Consider the following 22,484-nt stretch of genomic DNA (forward strand, 5'->3'; position numbering starts at 1 on the left):
GCCTAGTCCGAACAACGCGCGAATTAGCGCGGCGAACACGCCTGTAGGAGACTTGTAGTGACATATCCGACATGAAAAGTTTCGTGCTATGCATAGTATGCCACTTTTAGGTATATCATGTAAACGTATTAGCGGCATTCATGGTGTTTTTCGGCTACAATGGTCATTTACGCCAGGCCTATGTTCTTTGTTATGGTTCCGTATCTGCCGACTTGTAGCAATGCCAACTTCTAGGCATTTTAAGACACCGCTTACGCTATATCTCACAGCTGATCTGCTGTTTTGCCGCTGTGGTACTAGTCTGGGCTTGCGATTGCTCATGTTCATGGACCGTGGTCTAATATATACCTGTCACTTCATATTCATCGCTTTAACTTTTTTCATTATATTATGTCACTTTAATTCAATTGACATGCCTCACATTTACATGTTCTGGGCTAGGGGTCTCAAACTTAAAATTGGCAGCGGGTCAATCGAGCCGGCGTCCCATTGGGGTTGCAGTACCACTACAGGTACAAACAGTTGGTTCCCGTGACAGCGTGGTTTGCTTTATCCTTTGAAGGGAGTGAGAGAGAGAGAGACCTTATTTTCATCCAACCAAAATACATAACAAACGGCAGTGATGGTGGCACAGAAAATATGCACGCACAGTATTCGGTATTAGATAGGAATGATCGATAAGACCGTGAAGGTCATCTAGTCTGATCACACCAGCATCAAACAGGTACACTTGACTCTGAACAGTCTGGCTGTAAAAAATGTTTAGTTAAAAAAGGAAAATGGAATAAAAATTAAACGATGGTAGCAAATGATCAATGAAGCAATGTCTGGGCGAGGTAGGGCAACAGTGTTAGTAGTATAACGACAGAAGGTGATCAAGTAGGTCTTTTTTGAATCTATTAGAAGGCAATTGAAAAGGTATTGAAAAGCAGGATATATTGACCAGGGGTACATTTACCATATGCGGGTACGAAGCAGCAAAGATGGGGGTACGGCATGCAGTGTGAAATGATACGCTATTTAGGCATATTTGACAAGAATATGTAAGAAGTTACTTGTTATGCGCCTAGAACAGGTTGATTCACAAATGCAAATCTCAAACCTTCACGGTTGAATGAGCATTTTAATAAAGTCAGGAAATAATTTAGGGGTAAGTATTTATTAGAGAGAAGCTCCAGCTAATTTCATTCAAACGATACTTTTATTGAATATATTTATATTTATGCATGGTTGGTATTCGATTTGTTTGTAGTATTCATGGTCTTTGTCGTCTACTATGGTAAGTTGGACCAGACCAACTTCTTCATTTTAATTCCGTAGCTGCCGACTTGTCGCACGACCCACTTTTAGGCTTTTATAAGACACCGCTTTCACGGATGAGGTTGCGAGGAGGAGCCTAGATTAGGGTTACCATAATTTTGTCAAGCAAATTCCCGACACTCTTTAGCGCCCACTAGCGGATTTTAAAATGAGTTATGGTACATTTTCTTTCAATATGACGTCACACTAGCAAAGTTTTGCCTATCGACCATAGGTGGTCAACTGGTCATACAAACGAAGTCATTTTCACGCACTGGAAATTTATAATCATGTCCTGATCAGACTCTCGGGCAAAAATTGTACATCCGCATCCGTAGCCGTAGCGTAATGGTGAAGCGTCCGGCTTCTTGATCGGTAGGTCGTGGGTTCGATTCCCGGCCGGGTCAGACCAAAGACCTGATCAGTATCACTGGTATGGTATCCATGGCTTCCCTGCTTGACGCTCATGCATTATTGGGATAACATGGAGGGGTGGTGCATGACTTAGAAAGCCGTAAAGACTATATCTGCACTTCCTTGTCCGGCGGCATATGCACATCATGTACTCATGGTATGCATATGCGCAGATCGTGCGTATGTGTATCATGAGTCGGCGTATATACCGCAAAAACATCAACAACCTTTTCTGTATCAAACAAAAACATGTCGGATTCCTGTCAGGTTAGAATCTAATACCCTGATTCTGTACATCTCCACTACCTGCCACGCAAATAGTTCGTGGTCCTAAAATCAACGGAAGAACACGCTGTCTCGAAAGCCCGGCTTATATTTCATGGAGTGCTCGATCCAAAGAATGAGAAACGATTGAACTTTAAGAGATGCGTCAAAAACAAGAGTAGCAACACACAGTCTTCAAACAACTCCGTTATCGGAGCTCGCCGATAAATTCGAGAGAGAACATAACACAGTCGAGCTGAAAAGCAGTAGAAATAATCTCGCACATCTTCCCCCACGAGCAGCCAACAAAAAATTCGAAAAGACATAAAACTATAGGTGTAGTATCTGAAGGTATTTGGCAATATATGTCGAGCACAGACAAACTGAATTTCATCGCGAGATTGCTGACTTGGGCAGTAGTTGCCTTGACACTTTGAATCAACCATATATATAACACGAGACGATAAAATTTGAACAGCTCGGAAAAATTGAGTATAGATCAATATGAGTTCGATATTGTAAACAATAACTTTGCAATAAATAGCTTGATACATTAGACACATCGCGTTACACAACTTAAACACACCCTTTTCCCTGGGGTTTCATGATATGCTCAGGCCAACTGTAAGTCGAGGGCAGCAAAGATTCGTAGTCGGTACTATACATCTGCGTACGGATGAATTCATACTTATCCAACGGCTCGGGCTGTAAGCCGGCCAATCCGTGGGCATAGACATAGGCGGCGATCTGTCAAACATAAAAGGATAAATTCATTCAAAAAATAAATGCTGCCACACTCCCATTACGGTATAAAAGGTATTTGTTAGCAAGGGTGGTCAAATTAATCAGTGTTCACTGTTCATACTCAAATATAAGTATTGTCATAAATTTCTAGACAATTACAAGTAGCTTCAGCAAGCACTTTACAGCAAGCTCCATACGTTTAGCAGTTAATCAGATTCGTCTCGGCTATATTTTAAATTGCAGGGTGCATCTTAATGACTAACTCAAAATGAAAAATGATACTACAAGTAGGTTCCATTTTTCGGAAATATATCCAGTTAACGTGTTACAAGGGCTATTAAACCCAATTTTTAGAACAATTTTGCTGATAATGTGACGTAAACATACCCAAAAACTGCCGTCTATTTTAGAAAATCTGAAAAATCACAAGTACTTCATTACTGACCAAGTCTGTTTGTTAGCAGTAATGACTGGAAAAGTATACAGTACACCACCACCATCAGGACAATGCAATTATTGAAATCAACACACCCACCTTTACTGCGATGCTCACAGAGACTTCTTCGATGCGTTTTAGGTTAGGATACACTCGCCCTTGTGCGATTTCCTCATCCGTCATTTCACTGGCCAGAGTCTGAGCAAGAGCAACAATGAAAGAGAACCCCCCCACGAGTGAATTGCGGATATGCCTCGGCGAATACCAAGTTATTCATTGGCAGTAGCATTGGTTTACTTGATTGCAGAGACGGTCAAAGTAGTCAGCGTTGGTAGTGAAATAGGAGTAATGTCGTGAGTAGTGAACTAGAAAACTCCGGTCTTAACCTTACTCAATAAGTTTCTAAAAGTAAATTCCGTCGTGGGGTCGCATACTTTTAGCAGCTAATTGGCATTAGCAACTTCCAAAATTGCAGAATGCATCGTCGCGACAAACGCAAAATGGCTAATGACACTACAAATATATCTCCGGTGACCCGGCAGCGATAAAGGGGTTATTTTGACGACTTGTTACAGTTTCACTCACAACAGTGATGCAGACTTGTCCCAAAACTACTTTCTTCTTTACAAAATTTGCAGTGTAAAAAGCCAGAAATTTTTCATAAAAATTGTAAAGTAGAAGTGAATATAATCGACAGGAACAGGAGCAATGGTGAGTGTCTTTATACACAGATACTGATGAAACAGTATCCAAGTTTATCAAGTTATGAATCGAAAATGAACCGAGTGCCAATGATTGAATAAAGTTACTGACCAATTGACCAATGACCATGCATTCTACAGATCTATGTTCCTTACATACACTATTCCTAGGCCAAATATAATTCAGTCATGACATGGACACATCCAAAGAAATAGCTCTACCAGCCAACCCATGAGTACAGTCAGGCAAAGTCTGATCATAAAATCTAACAGAATTTGAAATACCCTACATCGGTACTACCAGCAGATAGCGCGTTAATATGAAGTACACTTGCCTTGGCAGCTATCAAGAATATCTGATCGGGAATGTGCTTCACATGACAGGATATCACACCCAAAGCAACTCCTGAAACGGAAAGAAATTTTCATAGTCTCCACTCTTTCTACACTGAAATTCAAATGGTACCTGGAAATATGTAGACATTGTTCCCTTGTCCCGGGCTGAATGTCCTGCCGTCTTCCAATGTGACGGTAGGAAACGGACTCCCGCTAGCAAATATGCAGCGTCCCTGAAAATAGATATGGAAGTTTACATCGTGACTTGAATATATCATAATGGTGCATCTAAAGCACGACAGCACCCAAAGGCAGGCTACATATAAGAATTTATAAAGGAAATGTTGGCTGGAATGGCAATACATTAATTATAGCTCATCAGAACTATATAATATATTGTCCCCTATTTATCATTGCTGTAAAGTGATAAGTATCATTGCTTTCTGTATGATTTATTATATACAGTATACCGTATTTAATTTGGAATGATTTCTTTGTTTTTTTCTATTACATAAAACTAACACATTTTTTCCCTCAATAGTTGACGAATTCAACTTTAACTTTCTGTATCAACATTTCTTATATCGACTCGAGTGGAGTCAATAACTCTGAGCCTACTTCCGATAGTTTTGTACACTTTTGACGGACATAAGGACTCGGGATTTGTCCGTTCAATTGTTAACAGCAGTGATTGGCAGACTCTAAACTACCTAGACCCAAGCGATATGGAGGGCACTGGGCTCAGAGGGACACTGAAGAAAAATGTCGTCACAGTAGGGATATATGAGTAGGCTATAAAGTAGAACAACAGTTCTATATATAACAGTTCTCATTGCATATTAACATTCGACAAAAATTGTCAACTCTCTAAATTTTTCGTCGTGCCTCCAGAAGTGTTTGCGACATGTTTCGACGCACGCAGTGGTTTATTATAATTTATTTAAAATTGATTGCGCGCACTTTAAGATCGCCAATTCCCTGTTAAAATACTACCATCAAACTATCTCATTATTTTTCACCAATTGTTTCGAACTAGGTATTTTATCCGCAGCGAACAGAGTGACAGCCCTTTGTATACGGTATCAAAGATTCTTTGAAGATTTTGGTCAAAATGTTAAACTGAATACAATTGTATTGGGGCCCTGCAAAATTAAATCTTCAGAATATTTCTTCCTCGTATCATAAAGGATGAAAGTGTTTAGTGTTGTGACCCGCAACCTTACGTTATATAATATGGATTGCTTTGTTTGGAATACATTCATGTTAAAGTTAATCGACCAGATGGTATGAGCCCGTACCCGATGGTTGTTATAACAATCGTGATCTGATCCTGAATATAGCACATACAATTATTATAGCGTTAATTACTCGAATGGTCCTCGGGCAATATTCAAGCTAACAGAAACAGAAACACCGACCGGAATTGCCAGAACCAGGCAATTTTCGAAGGGGGGCGGCCGCAGGAAAAAGGAGAAGAACCACTGACCTAGACAGATGGGAACCAAGAGTTGGCCAGAAAAATACCATTCGAACCACAAACAAAAAGAGTTGATCAGTAACTAAGCACTTCCAAATTCTTCAGTGTACTCAATTATTGATTGCTTACCTTCATTAACGCAAGTGGTTATGTTTTTAGATTACTTCCAGAATAACTGTAGGCCCTGTTTTACCGTAACTGAACATAATTTTGAAAACTGCACCTATATATATTGCCATTAGTCATTTTGCGTTAGTTGCACAGATAAACCATGCAATTTCGACAGTGCCTGCCTACGATTGACTGCATGTGACCCCGCACCCAAACCTACATTTTTAAACCATCTACGTGATCTACTCATTTCTAATTCCACCCGAAGTAGTTTCGATATCTCTTGGAAATCACCACTTCTATTATCAATTGAGTGAAAATTTACATTTCTGCTCGTATGCAAACTGTCACGTCTCGAAACAAGTGCAAGATTTGTTCCAGCTTCCAGTATATTGGAAACCGCTACAAAATTCGTGAAACCAGTACGATATTATGGTGATCCCAAGAGAGTAGCATAGAATAACAAGAGACTTCACTGGCTGCAAAGCAATCAGTGTAAACATAAATTCAGTCATTCCCTAAAGAAGTATCGACTAGGTACACAACGATTATTTACAGAAACGTAATCAGTACATCGTACATGTCAACCAACTTATCAAAACAGCCAGGTAGCCGGATAGATATCAGTCTATATCTACATCAGCAACACTCTGTTGATGCACAGTTCATTTTGTGCACAAGTAGGCCTAATATATAGTACCGTAATGTATTAGATGTGTATTGTGGTATTGTGGGGGTTATGCGAAGGCTTGAAGATTATCGCAAGTGTTCTTCGGGTTAGTAAAGGTTAAGAATCCCCGGTCGATATAATTTAAATCGGAAAATTCCTCACATCAGTAAAGCGATAAGCGTCTTCCGCTGAACATTCAGCCTTGTCGGTCGGATTGCTGAGAGCGAAAACGATGGGCCGTTCGTTGATTTCGGCCATTGTCTCCAGGATTTCTTTGCTGAACAACCTTCCAGCGCCCGCAACACCTGTGAGTAGATCGGCATTGAGGCAATGAGGTTTACTCACACGTTCTAATGCACGGCCGGTGGCACAAGTTATTATGATAGGTGCCCAACCAATATCGTAATTCTGAGAAGATACATATGGAGTATTTTTGCACATAGCCCTCATTTTTTACCGATATCAAAATGCGGCATATATCGAAAGCATTACCATCCCTTTAACTCCATTTATTCACAATCGAAGTTAAGTAGGACACTAGCGTTTCCAGTCCAACAGACGTACTAGTAATTCGTGAAACACAACTTTTCATAGTTGTGGCCAAGAGGTAAACTCCTACAGTCCTGGGAAATTAACCCACCGGTATAGAAGAATGGTAGCAGCGATAACTAGAGTACTGATAAAGTCTAGTACGGTAGTGAGAGTCACTTTTTTCGAGTACCGAATTAATATGCTCCTACTATGCTATGAATGAAACTGTTGCTAAGATACTTTCTTGGCACCTTGATAAGAGGTAGCATATCATTCAATACAGGCAGCAAAAGGCTACCCACTTCCACGGCAACTGCATTTCTGAACAGTAGTGATCGACTTGTAGCATTGTCTCAAATCGCAATGACATATTACTGTGAGCAAACTTGAAATTGTTTCTAAATATATATAAAAGAAGACTCTCGGAGGTACAAAACTTCAATAGACGATTGAATAATATATCCATATTGACATATACCTGGCTGACACTCGTCAGGGGCAATCGTCAGCAACTAGGGGAGAACTGAAAACAACATTGTATGTAAACAATCGTATCATCAAATATGACATCACCGGCATGAAAATTCGAATAAGCAAACCAAACAGATGACTCGTATGTACTATTTTAAGATTGTACAGACTTACCGGTACATAAAAAAGTGCAATATTCACCTTATGGAGCATAAAACGTAAGTATTTGGAAAATTCAAGATCCTCTTAGTTAGAACTTAATACTCAGTGGTACACAAATATTCCACACGACTTGAAGCAGGGTTGTAACCAAGTCGCAAGGTTCCGAGTCACAAGTCAACCTCACTTTTATACTTTTGACTCGAGTCATTTTCAGTTCACCATCGAGTCCAAGTCATCACCACTTCACTGTTCACTGTCCAGTTTTTAATTCAATCAGGTTCAACCCACTTTTTTCAACTCTGCTCGATTGATATAGAATGGCTCGCATTCATAATGTAGCAATTTTCCCAATTATTACCAGTTTCCGGCCCTATTTTCCAAGTATCAGGACTGATAGACGAAATACCAATAAAGTATTCGATTTTGCGAGACCAAGTGATGGCATAATAGAGCAGGCCGATACATATCGACCAGAGTTGGCTGATACTGATATTTCAAAGTAGATACAGCTTTCGCTCTAATTAATATACCGTAATAATACACGCACCTATCAACGCGTCCGGCTTTATCTTTTTGACGGCTTCATGCAGGTCGGTAATAGGTTCATGTTCGTGAGCGTAGTCTGCCTGTTCCGGACTTTCCAACTGAACGGATTCGTCTTGCACCAGCAATCCGTCTGGGGATAAAAACACGGGAATAAAGATCTGCAAAGCAGTCTGACGGAAATCGGCGCACCTTTATTGAAAAGGAAGATATTTTTGTACGTCTCTTGACGTGGGACGCCGGATTCCCACATATGTCTCGTTAGCAGATTTGCAATTCCGAGGGCGGCCTGAGAGAGTAAAGTAATGTCAAGTACACGGTACATGCTAAAACAAAGCAAGTCGCGTATGGATAAACGATATAAATCATCGATTCGAATCCTTTTTGGTCCTACTAGTTAGTCCTCTAGTTCAGTGCTCTTCAACCTTTTTCGTCGTGGTACACCCTTTCAAGGTTTACTTGAAACTGGTACACCCCTGACCGGATAACTCAATGATTCCGTATAGTAAGCCTAGACCAGGGGTGTTCAACCTCCTTGTTATTCACGGCCGTGCTTCGATTCCTTACATAGCATACTACCGTATTCCGACGTAGAGTCGTAATGTCCCATCTGGACGTCATATAATCAGGACTCTAACTTCCGCACCCTAAACCCGTCGATTGGGGGGGGGGGGGGCGAGCTCGAAGGGGTCTCAATATTATTTCTTGAATAAACATAAATTACCGAGTATATTTTTGAAAATTTGTTTAACTTCATTCTATTTTTTCGTCCTACGCTCAATTTAATGCCAAATTTCTTGATTATTGAATAGCCTTCCCCAAGAAAAAATATGCAAGATTAATAGCAATGAGCATTTCGGTGTCGGTCGTTACCGCACCACTACGCTCCAAGACATATGAAGTATTAGGCAATGTAACAAAATGCGATCCTAGAAGTGTGCCAGAATGATCGGTGACAAAAAAACATTGGTAAAAAAAGGACCGCCCTTGTGCTGACTGAAAACCTCGAGGGAACCAAGGGGCCCGCCCGAATTATTTTTATTTACGGGCCCTACATTTTCTAAAAAATTTCATTTTGATTGTAAATCGTAAAGTAAATCTAATTACCTGGGCAGAGAGAGAAAATACAAAAAAAAACCTTTACATGTGGAAACTCATTTCGTCTGTAATATGGGTATGGTTTCATATATTACTGTCAACTATTTATCCATTCTTGGCACACGTGAATGATTAAGCGATGGAGCGGATGGAGGGGGTGTAGGCAATAGGCATACACGCATTCGAATTCGTTTTGGTATTTCTTTATGGAATGCATCATTTTCCTTTACGGTTTGCATTTGTTCGGTGGGACTCAGATTACACTATATATAAAATACGAAAAATCCTGGTCCCCTGAATCGCGCAAGCCTGAATAAAATTTTCAAGTTTAAAATCTCTCACAGATTTGAGAACCTATTCGTTAATTCAAATTCCATATTAACGGACGTCAAAACACGCTCTAATATAATTAATATATTTTGCATAAATGCGACTGTATGTCTGCAGGTGCTGGCCTGTTGAAATAAGGATGAACAATGCTGCAACGTATTTGAAATGTTAAATACTAATCAGGGCTCGAGGATTCGGACCACCTGCTAGCACAGTGGTTCTCAAACTAGACCCCCTCGAGACACCCTGACTACGCCCCTGTAATGATGTACACTGCGCTATTTATAAGGAACTCACAGAATGTACAGTTTCAATATTTCTGAACCGTCGCAGTGGTTTCGTCAAGGATCATTATAGACTGATATTGCAGGCGGAACACATGTCATTTCCATCCTTTTCTACTCCAAAAGGAATCAAAAAGTCCATACGAACATTTAAGTTATGTGCAAAAACGTATGCTTATGATACACCAAAAGGAATATAGCTTACAAACTCGTACCGCTGATATGAAAATATTTTTCGATAATGCACTCCCGGTCCACATATTGATGTTCTGAAGCATACAATTGCCTGTTTATTGTGATACCTATATAGTCATCGGTCCATTTTAATTCGGATCTGGTACACCCCATGTGAGTGGTACACCCTTTTAAATTTTTGGTACACCCTAGGGTGTTCGAAAACCCCGGTTGAAGAGCACTGCTCTAGTTTACCGGACCACGACCTGACATATCGATCTCGCCTTCCAACGTATGCCACCTTGTTTTTTACCTATCCTTTTGTATCATCTTCTTTTACTTTTCATTGAGTGTGCATGCCGCCCATTTTACATCGTCTACGTCAGGTGGGTGTCTGATTTCGAAGACTACTCCAAGTCGTTTCGACACCTTTCTATCTTTCATTGTATCGTAGTCTTGCGCCCTTGCGGTGTTTCGAAATGATGAAATTTTACCGATAAATTGAATTGAATGCCACATATATTCAAGTTAAACATAAAAAATCAAAACAGGTCTCTCCAATATCAAATCAGATGATTTGAAGTGAACCAACAAGAGTATTCCCATCGCAGATACTTCCCATATACTCTTTGGGGAAATCAGTTTTATTGACAGCTCCAAATAACCACATTAACTGAGCTGCACGAATCAATCAGACTCTGTTTAAGATACTTTGCAATAGAACACGTGCAAGCAGGCCACTTCCAACACTATTATGTGGCTCAGTGTATTGTTAAAAAACATTCACAAACACTGATCAATTCGAATAAATTCTGGTGTTGATGTGTTTAGTCTGAGTCGTATCAGTTGCGATACCACTCAACCCTCAAGTACCGTGAACATCACCCTATATGTAGGCTAATTGTGGCAGAAGGCTGCCTCACATCAAATGCTAACTACCACAAGGAACCATAGAATTAAAATACAGCCAAAGTGTTCAAAAACAAGGCAGGGTAGTGAAGTTTCAATTGGTGTGGTATTTTATTCAGTTGCTTCTGTTGCATTAGAAGACAAAACGTATGAATGAGGTGCAAGAAGATTATTCTCACATGCACCAACACTTTCACTACAGGTACCACCAATCCTAAATTTACGATTTTACAGAATCCCCTCAAGTGCAAGTGATTCTACATTTAGGATATTTTTCAGGATATTGGTTCTGACTACAAATAACGGCTGCGTTCGAAGACTACTCAATAGGCTTTTTTAAAATCACATCTGTATACAATAGATAAACTTGTTTTGGTTTGACCACTAGGTGGCTTTTCATGAAATGAGCAGCATAAAATTGCATTATTTTTATAATTTCTTGATGTTGAAATATAAACGGCATCAGACGCACAAGAACAGTTATCAGCAATGTTCCCTCTAAGCTGACACGGTCTATGTGCACAGAAAATCTAAGAAGTGATGACCTTTTTTTAGTCGTTACGCACTGCTGTCCAAGGGTCTGCGCAGTGAGTTGGTTAGTGTGCACAGACTCGTCAAAAATGAGAAGGAACATTGGTTATCAGCATGCCAGATTCCAGTCAAATTTCCAACTATTCGAAAATTGATTGTTTGCTGGCATTTGCTGGCAATTTCCATAAGAGGCCTTCTTGGCAGCTAAAGTGTTAAAATACTGTAAATGCTCTTTTTAGAAATATTAGCATATAGAGGGTATAATTTTGTTTACTACTTGAAGCACAACCTACCTCGCCAGCCCCGGCGAATAGAAATTTCATATCTTTGATGTCCTTGCCGACAATTTTCTCCGCCGTCATCAGACCGCCGACAGCTACAGATGCAGTCCCTAAATATGATTGTCAGTGTCCTTATATTCCCTACGGAAATCAATTATTCATCGCGAGTCAATCCCACCTTGTATGTCGTCGTTAAACGTGCAGTACTGGGAACGGTACTTTCGTAAAAATCTGAACGCGTTGTGATTTCCGAAATCTTCAAACTGAATCAGCACGTTGCGTCCGAAAACGTCCGTTACGGCCTTCGAAATGTAATGAACAACAGTTTCACGGATGAGCTTCACAGAATTAATAAGATTGAATTGCAGAATCCGAAAAAACACCCACGGATTGCAGTGCCGTGCTGTAAAATGAGCCAGGACACGCCAATTTATATCTGGTCATTAATAAAGTGTCCTAGTTTTGAAAATGGCGAGCACAATCCATTCCAGTACCAGTTGCAAGCCTGAACAAATGGGCTGTGAAAGCTTGTTAGTTACCAGATTGTATAAATAGGCAGATGTCAGTAACGGTACACAAACACAATCAAAATTTTATACACGAAAATGCAACTATTTGATTCATATTATAAATACACATACGAGGAACAGCTTGATCCCTGATGTCATTTTACAGGCTGCTTGATAAGATTGTTAGGATGTCTAAAAAACGCTGCACAAACTTGGCTAATTCCAACCAATAGTAGCATTACTATAAGAGGAGAAAATTTTAGATGTATTAAAAACGAATTTTTTTTCTTCAAATTTTACCAGCTATCCCATGAAAGTGTTTGTAGTCTAAAAAAACTGCATAGCAAATTTGGCTCAATTCCAACTCAAAGTTCCACCGTAAATATTACCTTTTACAAACTGTAAGAACAAATCTAACAGACATAGCACTGTTTGACGATAAATCTCTTTTTAAACAAGACACTAATTCAGGTGTGCAGCGTTTCATAGCCAACCTAACAGTTTTTATTTTTGAACAACCCTAATAAATCTACAACGCAGAAACTGAGAACAAACCGACATGACGCTGAAGGCTGTTTTGTGTTCTAAATTGCTGTCCAAATGCTTTCACTCTTACACAATAAAACCTACCAGATTCATTTAGTCATCTTCACGGCATATGGAGTGTACAGCAGACAAGTAGATTTCTAAACATGGCAATATACCTGCATAAATTCATCGATCAAATCGTCATAGTGTTGTCCAGTCACTCGTCGGTGTGGCAGCCCGATGTAAAACGGATCTTCAAGCAAATTCTAAACGCAAATCGTAATTTCTCCAAACCAGTGGTTTTCAACGTTTTTGACCTCGCAGACTGGTAATACTTCAAAACAATTGTTGCGGACCAGTGAATTTTCAAAAATCAAAATTAACCCCAAATTTAATTTCGTTAAGACAAATGCATCGTATGCGACTCAAATTAAAAGTTAGAAACTTCACTCATTGCACCCTTTTTGATACTAGATATTTATATGTGCCGGTAGTTCTGTTGAGTTTCCGCAAGGCAAAGCTGGCGAAGTCCTGTCGAAGACCCATAACTTGATTTTGATTGGTCGGTGTCCCTTCAAAAAATGCGACATTGGTGCTCGCTATAGACTGTATTATACTGCCAAGCGCCGCTTAATTGCACTGTCGGAATCTAACGAAATTTGTTTCACAGTCTCAATTGCTATCAGATTTAACTTGTCAGAAACAAGTCGCAGGCTACTTTTTAACGTGAACTTTCGTGCAACACTAGCACCATTGTGATGCACGCCCAAAGTAGACCATGGACACTTTATCACGATACCGTACCAAATAAGTTCCAAACTCATAAATTAATATAGTAATTTCAAGTTTTATTTCTCTAAACAATGGACATTGGACAACCATCCAACTACATTTTGGAATTGAGATTTAAAAAAAATTCCAGACACATTCAGGTCATCCTAACAACTCATGTCGAGTTATTGAAACATTTGGAAATTCGACTATGTTCCTGTCATGATATACAGTATACTAATCAAGCTTCTCAGGCAACTTCTCAGGCAAACAAGTTGTTAACTAGGACCAAATCACTGAGATCTCATAGGGGAAAGCAAACACTCAGGAGCCATTAAAATCGTAAGTAAACATTGAAATTTAAATATGTGTCAACTGATTCCACACAACACGAGGCGTTACATATTTAACAATGAAGGGATGCAAAGTTATTAGTGCTAATAACGGCAAGAGTACAATAACCACTCAAGCTATCAAATCCACAATTACCTCATTATCTGTCCCCACATCGATGCAAACCGGCAGACATTGATTGGGAGGTATTCCTCCACACGCCGTGTACAGTGCTAGCTTCCCGCACGGTATGCCCATGCCGTAACTGCCCAGATCGCCGAGACCGAGAATACGCTGGCCGTCCGTTACGACTACTGCGCGAATATCTTTCGCCGGCCAGTTGCTTAAAATCTCGGCAACATAGCCACGGTCATGGATTGTGATAAACATGCCTCTAGAACGAAAAAAATAAATAGCATCATGAAATCTACTGTTGATTTACATAGGAAAATGTCAGATTTTATACAAGCTACAATTTACTTCACAAACATTATATATTTACAAGAGATAGTTTGCACACAAGTAGATAAGCATAAACTAGAAGTAATTCTCGAAGGCTTTTCTGAGTTTAAATATGTAATTGTAAAAATGAATTACAATAGAACCCTCACAAATTGGCATTCATCAAATTAAATCCTGATTGAAGAGTTTGAAGACTCCAATGTATTAATTTAAGTTGGTACCAGGCTTCGTATCACTGGTTTTTAACAAGATTTGGGATCTGGATCGAAATTTTACAGGCCACTAATATGGTCAAATCCAAATCTAGGATGTGTCCCATTACGATTGATAGATATCAAGAAGGGGCAGTTTTATATAGAATCCAGAAACTAAATCTAAAATTAGACCTAATCACACTTGATTTTAACTGAATCTGGATTCAGAAATAGTCTTCTTACTAATAACCACACATACCTGGGACGGCGGAAGATATTTCCATACTGCATACAAGCTAATCCAACGGTGGGTGTGTACACGATTGGCATGATGCTTTCGATATCATTACGTATCATTCGGAAAAACAGCTTTTCGTTCCTCTCATGCAGATCAGTAAGGAAGGAGTATCTGAATGGAGGATAGCATTTAAAATTGTATCGAAACCGGTAAAGGAAATATAAAAGTTTCTTCATTGATTGGTATCAGAATAATTAGTAATCATATCGACTGATATTATCATTTTTGGTACCATATAACTACTGCTGCAAAGTTTGATTCAACACAACAGTATTTCATTGGACTGGATACAATGTATGCTTAATAATCTTGCACTTCTTTGATCAAATATGATGCTATTAGCCTTAGGCTAACGGAGGGGGTTAAGATCATGAAACTACTTTAATTCAATTCCAAGGAATGTGGAATTGAATCGGGTATAGCATAAACATAAATGCATTCAACAGTCAATCAATTTATGCAAAATATTTCGATACCGTTCAAGATTCACTCGGTACAATTATTAAGCAATTATTCCTGCATGCATGCATGCAAAAAGCCGATTAATTAATATAAAATATACAGATACCTTTCAAGATCTGTTTGAAGATGATCGTAAGCACGTTGGATTCTTTGTAATTGACGATCTTGATCAAGAATTATCGGTGGAAGCAAGCCGTGCATGCCTAAAATCTGCCGTTCTTTCAGAGTAAAAGCTGTCCCCTGCATGAAAATGAGCACAAGCCTCACCACCAAGCACACATACGTATGTGGAGCGATGAACTATACACCTACCTTATTGGTATGTGGATCGAGGAGAAGTTGCTTTCCGCCCAGCTCTCTGGTATGTACGCCTTGCACATAGCTTTTGCTTACGGCGGCAGTTGATAACGAACGAATTCCATGTAACTGGGAAGTTTCATGGTTTCCATAAGCGAAAATTTTTAATCTTCTGATTCCACGGAATTGAGTTAGGAACGCCCACGACGACATAAACGCCGTATTGACTGAGCACTAAGCACCTGGAAAAGAGATATCGCCACCGTATTGAACTCGCGATAATCCCCAGCTGTGTCAGCGAAACCACAACAACAAGCCGGCTATGTTTCGGCTGAATGCATCAGACCGTGTAATGGAGGTGGACCATGGAAGTGAAACACTGTCATAAGTACAAAAACACTCCCTGTCAAGCGCAAGCAGTTGCGAATTCATAAGGAGGTTGGGTCATCATCATTTTATCAAATCAATATGCAACAAGATTGCGAAATAATGAAAAGATTGGAAGTGCCGAAACGACTTGGAGTGCTCATTAATCAGACGCCAACCTTGGCCTACAGCATGCAAATAAGAGGCATTCTCACTCGATTAGGGAAAGGATAACATAAAAGTAAATATTTAATGGAATAATGCATATATAACTTATTGACCTGGTGCACAAGGCCATGCTGCCGAGCACCAAAAAAAATTCCATACCAACAACAACAACAACAACAACATAAAATCATAGCAATTTACAACGTTGTAAATTGCTATGATAAAAGTAAGCGACAAAAATGAATGCTGTTTTGGAAGCGAAATATGAATTTATTGTCGTTGATGTGATTGTGATTAACGTAATGATTATGTGTGTGCTCCCGACGCTCCTGTCACGCGATCGACAGAACGGGCTCGAAGGCGAGAGGACTGGTTGTGCGGTTTTTACTGAAACGTTTTAAATACATTGAACTATATTACAAGCTATCGCGGCACAATGGCGAATATGAAGTTAACTGATATTGTGAGGAGTTATGAAGATTATCCAACATCTGGTGATTTTGCAAAGTGGGTTGAGAAACTGGAACTGGTCGCCGAGCTGCAAGAACTGACGGACAAACTGCCAACTATTTTCCCATTGCTGTTGGATGGCCCTGCATTTGCAGTGTTCAAGCAGTTGCCAGAAGGCGACAGGAAGGATTACAAGAAGTCGAAACAAGCTATTTTGAACGCGTTTGGAGTGAATTGCTATGACGCGTATAGCGAATTCCAGCGAAGAATACTGCTGGATGAAGAACCTGTCGATGTGTACCTTTCCGACCTAAAAAGGCTTGCGCTATTGATTGGGATGAGAGTGGATGCATCCGAGGCGTTAATTCGGTGCGCGTTTGTAAATGGTCTCCCCCCAGAGGTTTCATGTCAGTTAAAGTCTGTAGCAGAAGTGGACAAAATGAATTTGAGTGATCTCGTCGCGCGGGCACGAGTAATAATGTCGGTCAGGAGCAGCTTCAATGTATCGTGCGCGGTCGGTTCGCGTCAGCGGAAGGACAACTGTTTTTTCTGCGGGAAGCGTGGTCACTTTGCTAAAGAATGCCCTATTAAAGAGCCAAGAAATGACGGTAACGAAATGGCCTGGAGACAACCAAGATGTTTTTCCTGTGGTAAGCTTGGTCATATAGCTCGCCAATGCAGAGCCGATGAACGTCACAAGATCGCAGCAGGAAAATTACCAAGGAGAACCGTCAGCACCGGACGCGTTCTCCCGTATTCACAGGTTGGAAAAAGGGTGCTGCCGTTTGTTGTGGTTTCAATTGATGGAAGACCTCTCAAGGCTCTGGTGGACACTGGGTGCCAGCAATCTGTTGTTCTTGAAGACGTGTGTCGTAATATGGGACATACCGTTTCGGGTCCGAGAAGGATTGTGGAGATGCTGAACGGGGAAAGCACTAGTTGTTACGGAGAGACCATGGTAATGATGGTTGTAGGCGGGACCAACGTCAGGGTGCAATGCTTGGTAGCCTCGGAGCTCGTATGTGCTGCTGGCGTGATTCTCGGTATTGATGTTATCCAGCAATTGGGCGGAGTATTCGTTGATTCAAATCTTGACGTGTGGTTTGGTGCAAAGGTGTGTGTAGCAAGTGCGGTGGCCGCGACGAATAAACGGTTACAAATTGACGATAAAGATTTCATTGCAAAATTTGATGGAGCGAAGTGGACTATGGAGTGGAGATGGGAAAATGGCGAGCCTGAGTTGACTAATCAATGTGGGGGATATCAGATGCCGTCGGAGTGTCGTACATCGTTTGATGATGAACTCAGCCAATGGATCAGAGACGGGTGGTTGGTGGAGTACGATCCTGCCCGTCACGGTTCCCACGGCGGAATAATTCCGCTGTTGGCGGTCAAGCAACCAAACAAGAAGCAGAAGGTACGGCCAGTGATGGACTACCGCGAGCTGAATTCCCATGTCATGAGTCACCCCGGACTGGATGCGGCAGTATGCCAAGAAAAATTGAGAAATTGGCGCAAACGAAGTAATCGTGCATCGATCTTGGATCTCCGGAAGGCATACCTACAGATTCACGTGTCCGAGAGGCTGCAAAAATTCCAAGTAGTGCGGCATCAAGGAAAAGTTTACGTTATGACACGAATGGGGTTCGGTTTGAACATCGGTCCAAAGGTGATGACCAAGATCATTTCTACCGTATTGTCACTGGAAGACGACATAGCAAGGGGAACCGACCATTACATCGACGACATCTGGGTTGATGAGAATGTTGTAGCGGTTGAGAAAGTGCGCAGGCATTTGGCAAGTTATGGGTTAGCGACGAAGGATCCAGTTCCGTTACGTGATGCACGTGTACTTGGATTGCGGGTGAATGAGACCCAGAATGGAGTACTGGAGTGGAGGAGAGATGGTGATCTGCCGAGTTTGAACGGCCGCATGACGAAGAGAGGGCTATTTTCTGTGTTCGGCAAGCTCACAGGGCATTATCCCGTGGCCGGGTGGTTAAGAACTGCATGCAGTCATGTAAAACGACTTACTAACGAGATAGCGTGGGATGCGGTAATACCGAATCCAGTTATGCATTTTGCTGAAGAAATCTTGACGAAGGTACGAGAGAACGATCCAGTAAGAGGGGACTGGAGAGTATATCGTGATGGAAGAGCGCAAATTTGGTGCGATGCGAGCAATATGGCGGTGGCATGCTGTTTGACCGTAAATGGGAAGGTTGTCGAAGATGCAGCATGGATGAGGAAAGAGGACGACGGAACGCATATAAATGTCGCGGAGCTCGACGCTGTCGTAAAGGGATTAAGTTTGGTGCTGAGATGGGGTTTCACTAATGTAGAAGTTGTGACCGACTCGGTCAGTGTGTTCCATTGGGTCAAGTCAATATTGGAAGATTCGCGTCGACCTAGAGTCAGTGGGCTAAGTGAAATGATTATTAAAAGAAGATTGGGAATTATCGCGCAGCTCTTTCAGGAATACTGCATGGAGGTCACAATCCGTTGGGTACCATCGTCGGAGAATCTCGCAGATGCACTAACGAGAGTCCCGCAACGCTGGCTAAAGAAGGTGTGTCTTGGAGTAAACCGGCGTAATGAGAACGTGATTGAACAGGTACGGGCTCTTCATAACGTGCATCACCTAGGTGTGAATCGGACGCTTTTCGTGGCCAAAAGAAGCATTGGCGAAGCTGTTACTCGTGATGTTGTTCAACGAGTAATCAATGAGTGCAACATCTGTCGCAGAATTGATCCGAGTCCCGTGAGATGGGAACACGGGCAGCTTTCCGTTCCCGTTGTCTGGGAGCGCCTGGCACTTGACATTACTTACGTAAACACTCGACCATACCTGAGTTTGATCGACTGCGGGCCTAGTCGATTTGCGATATGGCGGGCGGTGCGAAATGAAACGGCCGATAAAATCATCCAGATCCTTGAACAAGTCTTCTCGGAAAGAGGTGCGCCGAGTGAAATTCTGAGTGATAACGGACCTTGTTTTACTAGTCAGAAAATGCGCCAGTTTTTGAACAGTTGGGGAGTGGAACATGTGTTCAGCTGCGCCTACCGGCATTCTGGAAATGGTATTGTGGAGCGGAATCACAGAACTATCAAAAGAATGGCCGCGAGATCTGGAGGTAGTGTTGAACGAATGGTGTATTGGTACAATCACACTCCGAATTCGGAGGATATTGTACCTGCGGATAAGGTGTTTCGCTATGAATCTGGTTTGCCATCTTCAATGATCCGCGCAAGCAGAAAGAGATTGGACCGACAAAATAGTTCCAACCCATTCCGAGTCGGTGATGTAGTGTTCGTGAAGCCACCAAATGCTCGATGTACTACTCAATGGAATAGAGGTGTCGTTACCAGGGTTGTCGCCGACGTGGTGGTCGAGGTTGACGGGATGAATCGACATCTTTCTGACGTTAGACTCGCCGTCGGGGATCTACCTAACCCACCAGGAAGTGTCACGACGCGCGAAATTGACTTGAATTGTAGCAGAGAAGATGATGCCATTGATACGGAAAACAGCGGTAACTCGGGTGAAGCTAATGACCCAGTCGGTACGGAAGAGAATATCACCGATGGGAATAACTCAGCTGATCTGGATCAACCTGGTGATGACAATGTCGACCATGATATTGAAAGAAATAACTCTGACCATTCGCGACCAAATCGGGATCGAGCGCCGCCACAATGGTTGGCTGACTTTTATGTAGGCTAGATGTTGAGTGTATCTGTACTAAGAATAAGTGATTTTTTACATTTTGATTTGTTCGCGCGTAAATGCTTATGCCTTGTGATGATTGCATATACCTTGCAAGTTTTAGCCTTCAAGTACGAATTATGTATGCTACAAATTCCAGTTATCATCGCTTTCGTCCATCGTTTGAGGCACACCTACACCGCAGTTTTTCGTTTTTTGTACGCCAGTATGTTTTAGTTGTGGGATCCACTTTGTGTGCTTCTAATAGCAAACGACTCGTGTTAATTTATTCAGAATTAGCCCATTGGCTTATATAGGCTACACTGCGGGGTTACACTCAAAAGCTTTGAATTTGGGTCAGTGATCAATAGATCACGGGGGTAGGAAGACCAAATGACCCCCCGTCCCCGTCAATAGATCACATCAGGCATATATCGAAATTTAACTTTCAATTTGATGTATCGATATGTGTACACTGCGTATTAGTTTGTTTTTGTGTCCACATTTATCACGTTGACTTGGCTTCCCGCGCGATCTTCAGACCAAGGGGAAGTTTGCCTTTTCATGTAGGCTATACACTGTTTTAGAATTGTTCACCTGATTTTCACGTTTGAAGTTACATCGTTGCGTTATGTGTTGGTTTCCCATGTGATCTTTAGATCAAGGGGAAGTGTGATTGTGATTAACGTAATGATTATGTGTGTGCTCCCGACGCTCCTGTCACGCGATCGACAGAACGGGCTCGAAGGCGAGAGGACTGGTTGTGCGGTTTTTACTGAAACGTTTTAAATACATTGAACTATATTACAGTTGATGCGATGGCAGGAATGCTGGATAGTGTATTTGATTCGAATTTTTTCTCGAAGATCGTAGAGCAACCCATGTTTGCGAGCACAAGATAGGTCTATAGATTACTAACCTACGGATAGATACGCAGGTCCGGTCGTTACGCTCCGGCAAGCAGTTACACTTGTTGCTGAGCAATCTAAAAGCAGCATAATTGGTGGTGTTATAGTTCGCGACCCGAGGGCTGAAATTTAATGAAACTGGTCTTAATCGAGAGCTACTGCCGCATTGATTCCAAAAATACAAATTAAAATCTTGACGGGGATATGGAACCACCTCAAAACAGCCCTCAAAATCCGAAAATCGGCATTGTTCCAACAATGGCACCACCGCAACACGATAAACGTAACAATTGCAATTTCATCAAGCGATTGTTCAGAACAATGCCGATTTTCATATTTCAAGGGATGTTTTGACGTGGTTCCCTTTCCCCGACAAGATTTTAATTTGTATTCTCAGAATCAGTGCGACAGTAGCTCTCAATTAAGACCAGTTTCATTCAATTTCACCTCTCGGGTCGCGAACTATAACACCACCAATTATGCTGCTTTTAGATAGCTCAGCAACAAGTGTAACTGCTTGCCGGAGCGTAACGACGGGACCTGCGTATCTATCCGTAGGTTAGTAATCTATAATAGGTCAGTGGTGGAGTGCCGGCTTGCCGATTTGAGTTCGAGCTTCGGTCCAGTCAGACCACAGACTAGCTATTATTAATGGCGTCCTCGGTATAAGCTCCACACACCGGGATTATGTGAGCGGGAAAATGGAAGTGCTGACACGATATCCTAAAATATACGTCTCCTCCTTATTAATGTCTGATGCTCCATTTATGATCTTTGCTGTTATTCTATTTATTTGTGTTTCTTTATAGATTACTAACTAGATCACTAAGTGTAACTGCTTGCCGGAGCGTAACGACGGAACCTGCGTATCTATCCGTAGGTTAGTAATCTATAGTTTCTTCTTACGAGTTATCTCATATGGTTTGCTGACCATCCATTATTAAAATGAATACACTGGTGCTACTCCATTGCTGTCGGAGAGAAGTAATAAGACCTTTACACATCATACAGTCATCTCCAGCAACATTTTCGTCTATGTTCGACGAATCAATAAATTGTTTGCCTGTCTTCCAATGTTCAAGAAACATTGCACCACTTTTTTACAACACGTAAACTGAGTTTTTAAGATGCTCTTCTCTTGGTACATTATCTAGAACAGATAACATAAACTTCAATATCCCAGCTTTTTTTAATATTTTAAATTATTTAATAAAGTTTACCATTACCATGCAAGAACTCGACACATAGCGTCATAAATATAGTGAC

General features: G+C 41.2%; 2 protein-coding genes across 2 annotated transcripts; one reads left to right on the plus strand and one right to left on the minus strand.

The window, feature by feature from the left end:
• Positions 1-2,068: 2,068 nt before the first annotated feature.
• LOC145438245 (NAD-dependent malic enzyme, mitochondrial-like) lies at positions 2,069-15,934 on the minus strand. Its single transcript, XM_080315630.1, has 14 exons — positions 15,636-15,934; positions 15,430-15,563; positions 14,823-14,972; positions 14,064-14,301; positions 12,980-13,069; positions 11,945-12,068; positions 11,779-11,876; positions 8,352-8,448; positions 8,164-8,292; positions 6,615-6,757; positions 4,325-4,427; positions 4,194-4,264; positions 3,257-3,355; positions 2,069-2,724 (listed from the first exon to the last, which is right to left on the minus strand). Exons 1-14 carry the CDS (start codon positions 15,831-15,833, stop codon positions 2,554-2,556), a joined length of 1,845 nt encoding a protein of 614 aa, XP_080171756.1. The 5' UTR covers positions 15,834-15,934; the 3' UTR covers positions 2,069-2,553.
• Positions 15,935-16,590: 656 nt separating this feature from the next.
• LOC145438003 (uncharacterized) lies at positions 16,591-20,328 on the plus strand. Its single transcript, XM_080315368.1, has one exon. It carries the CDS (start codon positions 16,591-16,593, stop codon positions 20,326-20,328), a length of 3,738 nt encoding a protein of 1,245 aa, XP_080171494.1.
• The last annotated feature ends 2,156 nt before the right edge of the window (positions 20,329-22,484 follow it).

Source organism: Botryllus schlosseri, chromosome 4 (assembly GCF_051294905.1).
Source record: "Botryllus schlosseri isolate E-star chromosome 4, Bs_hap1, whole genome shotgun sequence".
In the NCBI taxonomy this organism is placed as follows: Eukaryota; Metazoa; Chordata; class Ascidiacea; order Stolidobranchia; family Styelidae; genus Botryllus; species Botryllus schlosseri.

Excerpts from the sequence above, each read along its gene's own strand:
- LOC145438245 (XM_080315630.1), bottom strand. The coding sequence starts at position 15,833 with ATGTCGTCGTGGGCGTTCCTAACTCAATTCCGTGGAATCAGAAGATTA. Across the intron at positions 14,302-14,822 it reads AATATCTTCCGCCGTCCCAG|AGGCATGTTTATCACAATCC; the intron begins GTATGTGTGGTT and ends TTTTCGTTCTAG. Across the intron at positions 8,293-8,351 it reads TATCTTCCTTTTCAATAAAG|ACGGATTGCTGGTGCAAGAC; the intron begins GTGCGCCGATTT and ends TTTTATCCCCAG.
- LOC145438003 (XM_080315368.1), top strand. The coding sequence starts at position 16,591 with ATGGCGAATATGAAGTTAACTGATATTGTGAGGAGTTATGAAGATTAT.